The sequence below is a fragment of the Egretta garzetta genome, unplaced genomic scaffold (genome assembly GCF_000687185.1).
Source record: "Egretta garzetta isolate BGI_Z169 unplaced genomic scaffold, ASM68718v1 scaffold109, whole genome shotgun sequence".
Lineage (NCBI taxonomy): Eukaryota > Metazoa > Chordata > Aves > Pelecaniformes > Ardeidae > Egretta > Egretta garzetta.
The window spans coordinates 2,066,190-2,071,155 of NW_009260793.1; the positions used below are offsets into that span (position 1 = coordinate 2,066,190).

General features: G+C 38.4%; 1 protein-coding gene across 2 annotated transcripts in view; it reads right to left on the reverse strand.

Annotated features, from left to right (window-relative positions):
- The window catches only part of CDH12 (cadherin 12), a 173,118-nt gene that overhangs the window by 50,259 nt on the left and 117,893 nt on the right, over window positions 1-4,966 (reverse strand). For both annotated transcript variants that reach the window (XM_035902107.1, XM_009646725.2), the window contains one exon: window positions 3,265-3,452. In XM_035902107.1, the coding sequence (XP_035758000.1) occupies window positions 3,265-3,452 (188 nt within the window). The remainder of the gene's footprint in view (window positions 1-3,264; window positions 3,453-4,966) is intronic.

The window sequence follows — 4,966 nt, forward strand, 5'->3', positions numbered from 1 at the left end:
TTTTTGAGAGAGAGAGGAAGCTATTACAGTACTCACCACACAGTGGTGCTAAATGGCATTTGGATCACTTCTTTAGCAGAATATAAAAAAAACTATTCCATTTTTAATATAGGTAAATAGCACAAGAGTAGTAGTAATCAAGCTTATATCGGATCACCGCATGAAAATAAATTAGCAACCAAACCAGATGATTTAAGATGTGCCCTTGTCCAGCTGTAGCTGTTTGTGCCCATTCCATGTCTGAGAAGCAAAGAATGGCCTTTTGCCTCCACCAATGCACTTAGCATGCTGAAAAGAACAGTTTGGCTTGTGCAATCTTTTATCATCAAATGTATTTTCCACCAAAAATAAATGTAGTCCAGGAAGGCTTCATTTTTCTCAATTTTGATATAGAAATGTCTCTATTTTTTTTGCTTAACAACAGAGCAAAAAAGCATCTATGCAGTGACTGACAGTTTCTGGCTGCAAGAAATTTTTCAGGAAAAAAAAAGCGCAAACTTTATAAATGGTTTTGAAATGGCTCAGCACTGAATTACTATAGCACTTTACAACATCGCAATATGCTGTCATACAGAAAAAAGTGCAAACCTGTTTTTAAAGCACATGGTACTTTTTATTAGTGGCTTTGACTGTTTATTATTTATAGCTCCTAATAGAAAGTGTTGGTCCTATTCATTCACCAGTTTTGGTTTAAAGAAGGACTTAAATGCATGCCTAACTTAAATATTTGCATAATCCCGCAAGGTCAAATCAGGGTTTTGAACACCATGAAATATGAAATTGCTTCTGTCCAGGTGAATAAATTGTGCTGTTGCAGGCTTGCACGGTAGGGGTAGCACACATTTTAATAGGCGTTTACAGAATTGTGAATGTCCAGCACTTCTGAAAATCTGAAAACTGTAACCCATGAAAACACACTTACATTATTAGAAGCGTAGAGGGTATGAAAAGACAACTGAGTTAACAGTATCTTTAAGAATCCAGATTGCTCTTGTTTAACCTGGGATCCAGCAAGGAACTTAAGTGAATGGATTTTGGATGATTCCAAAACGTCTTCAAACAATTGGATCATTTAAATCTTAGTGAATGGGACCTTTTCCCTAAGAAAAGTTCTGTGAAGGGCAATGTGCGGAGTCTTCATAAAGGCATTCTTTGCTGGAGGACCTGCATGTTGAGTTTATCTTCTTTCCACACCCCTGCATAGAACAAAGCTGGCATTCCCTGATCTTCACAGCCTGCCACTACCCCCACGCTCACTATGATGAAGATTAAGAAGGGATTAGGATTATATTATTTTCCCTCCGCTTCAATGACACAGGTCTATCATTTGCATTAGGCAACACCAACCAATGTTCTGCTGTTGTAGACATGCCCTAAACTTTCAGAATATGCCTTATCTTGTTACTGAAAAGACTAAAAAAATGCAGTGAAAGCAATGACCAACTCTAAAGCAGAACTAGTTGTGTATTTTTTTTTTAATTAGTGGGTCAATTAGATATTACATAATTCCCCATATAGTAGTCTCAAAAGTGGCCAGGCATTTTGTCTGTGCTGGTCTTAAGAAAATTGTATCAGGCAAATTCATACATGGACACTCTTCTTCAGTAACAAGTATTATATGCATGCTGTTTGAATCCTCATTGCCAATTTGAATATTTTGCCTATACAGTCAAATATATATATATATATATATATATATATACACAGTCAACCATAAGTATGGAAAAATTTCATTGTTGTGTATAAAAACAAGCAGCACAGATGAGGCGTAGGACTAATCCAGGGAGAACTGAATCCTATCAAAAAATCTACTTTGGATGCTCACTCATTTTTCAATGGTTCCCACTCATCACCGTTTCTGACTGGCAGTGCATACGGAGGGGCGTGCAGCTGCTCAGCCGAACAGTTCCAGATGTAGTTATTTTTCTGTCATTTGCATAGAGGGAAAAAGGTGATCAGAGCGATTTTTAGAAATGAAACAAAGTTTACACATTCACATAAGGTGGAAGCAGTACATTCAAACTTTTAGTCAGAAAAGAAGGGGATGTGTGAAGAATGCAAAGAGTTTGTGTCTCACTGACAAAGTACTTCCTGTGGGTATCGTAGCTTCTGGTTTATGTCACTAAAACTAGCAGAAGAATAAGTGATTTGACATCATCGGGTCTTTTAAAGCACCTATGGATAATTTGCTATATCCCAGGTCAAGAATCTGAAGACAGGAATTTCCTTGTTAGTATGAGTATAATGCAAATATAGATCCATGGTCAGAGCCCGGGAAAATGTAAGTACCTAAATTCTAAATTTTATTGGAACTAAAGCTTCTCTTTTCCTAAAGCTTGTCTTAATACACATGTCCAGAACTCTTTCCTTCCCAGACCCTTGCAAGTGTTCAGCTCATAGGTGGGTTTATTTTATACAAATTACACCTACAAGCGTGAGCTGTCTATAAAACATAACCTCGCCTTTCAGAATGAGCTGGTGGTTCAGATTTCTTTCTACCAAACAGGTTGATCATTGGTGTGCATATATGTGCCTGGGCTCAGAAGACAACCTCTGGTTAAAATGTGGATGTCCCTGTTTTGGATCTCTCCTACTGAGTGCTTTAATCACTAAATTCCAAATAACACTTATCCTCTCAATCTTCGAAATTCATAAATTCAGTAAATTTAAACTTATTCTGGTACACTAAAGCAACATCAACAGCTGAGATGCAGTGTGCTCCCTTGCATGAATATCTGACAACCAGCTATTTGGGACAGTATTAGGAGACTGGAACTAGGACATGTTGATTTGCAGCCACTTGGGAATCCTCTACCCTGAGTAAAAACTCTGTTCACCACAGTACTACACAACAGTTTCATTGTTAAAATAACATAAAATTAGAATTTTCAAAATAGAATGCTTACAAGTGAAAATGAAATGTATTATCTCAAACATAAAATGCAGCTCTTTCATTCCATGCTCTGAACTGGAGCACTTTTAGACAAAAACTTCCAATAAAAGAGAAATTATACTCTCTAGAAAGAGATAGGAATTATTTCTCTGCCATTAAAACTGACATTATTTGTGAAAAGTCATACCCGATTGTAGATGAATAAAACAGTAAACCCCAATTTCTTTTAAGACTAAGATCACAACCATGGATTCTAATAAAGATACAAACTACTGCATGTTACTTATGAGGTATAATTGCACAACATTTAATTCTCTTACCTAGTTTCTCATGTCAATCATAGGTACATACACCCCATCAGTGCCACATACCTTTTTCAGTTTGATGACTCCTTCCTGGGTGTTCTCATCTGTTGTGATGTCAAACAAGTTTCCTCCATCTCCTGGAACTATGTTGTACTCAATTTCTGCATTTTTCCCAAAATCAGGATCCACAGCTCTGATCCTTCCAATAGCAGAACCAACGTGAGAGGACTCAGGTACTTTTAAATGGAAGATACCTGTGACAAAGTGGTAAACAGTCATTCTTGGGATTTCTTGATAAGTAACACAGTATGTCTGATTAAAACCATAGAGCCTGTGCAAAATAAACAGACTTAAATTATCCAATTAAAATGATGAGATCAAAACAACAAAGGATTAGGAAAAGATATGTATGTTTTACCCACTGAGCAGGTTAATGTCCCCTAGTTTCTAGATTTCATCCAGTGCATCCGTAAGGGTCTTAGCATCTTTATCTCTTGAGTTACCTTTATGTATTTCTATCTTTAATTTTACCCATATCATTGACTCTTTTGAATTGTTTTCTACTTGTAGACAGTACTTGTTTATAAGCATTTTCCTCCTTCAATGTTTAACAGGTTTTACTACATGAATTTTTGTTCTGATTAAGAAAATATATCTATGCATTTCACAGTAGTTTAAAAAATTCAGTGGAGAAAGGATCTTCAGCCATTTCTGTAATATTCAGCATTATAATTACAGGTACAACTCCTTGTGGGGAAGATCTAAAGATTACCATTTATAAATTAGCCACCAGAGGGAGCTGTTACTAATATTTCAGTGCTAAACATTTCAGTTATTTTCAGTTTATTTACTATTAGTGATAACAAAAGTTAAAAAAACCACAAAAAATTACACACTTTAAAAATAAGTACTACTACGACTGATATGTGAGGGCAAAATGGTTTCATTCAGGGAAACAGCTATGATGAAGAAATGCTAGGCGTAATAGTTAAAATAACTAAAAGATCCAAAGTACTTTGAGTCAGCCTTGACTTTCATGACATTGGTAGCAGTGGGCCGTGGTTTATAGCACTGTGCCCTGGTTTATCACAGTGCCACTGTAGCTCCTGCCCCTCCTGTTCAGCTGCAGCTCCCACTGGAGTGGCTGCTCCACCATGGTGAATATTTCCAGCGGGCAGGTAAGGGCTCGCCTTTCTGTCAAAACTGCCAGCAGCTTTTCGAGCTGATTTCAGTGTGCCCAGGATGTTTTATTCACTTCATCCTGGCTCTGAACAAAGCTGGCATTTGCTTGCCCCATCAGCTGCATATTTCGTTTTCTTGGGTCATCCTACAACAGCTCTCACAGAGTAGATGCTTCAGCGTAGGTAAACATTGGGGTTGGCTTGGTGTTCTTTGACCATGGAGAGGTTTTCACAGCACCGGGCCTGTCGACAGCAGATGGTACCCAGCTGTCTCAGAAGGGAAAAAGGATCCTCGCTCATGAACTGGCGGGGCTTGTTGAGAGGGCTTTAAAGTAGGCCTGAAGGGGGGAGGTGATATAAACAGGCTCGCTAGAGAGGAGCCTGGGGGTGAAACCGATAGCCCAGCTCAAGTGCATCTACACTAATGCACACAGCATGGGCAACGAACAGGAGGAGCTGGAAGCCATTGTGCAGCAGGATGGCTATGATGTAGTCGACATCACAGAAATGTGGTGGGATGCCTCCCATGACTGGAGTGCTGTGATGGATGGCTACAAACTCTTCAGAAGGGACAGGCAAGGAAGGAG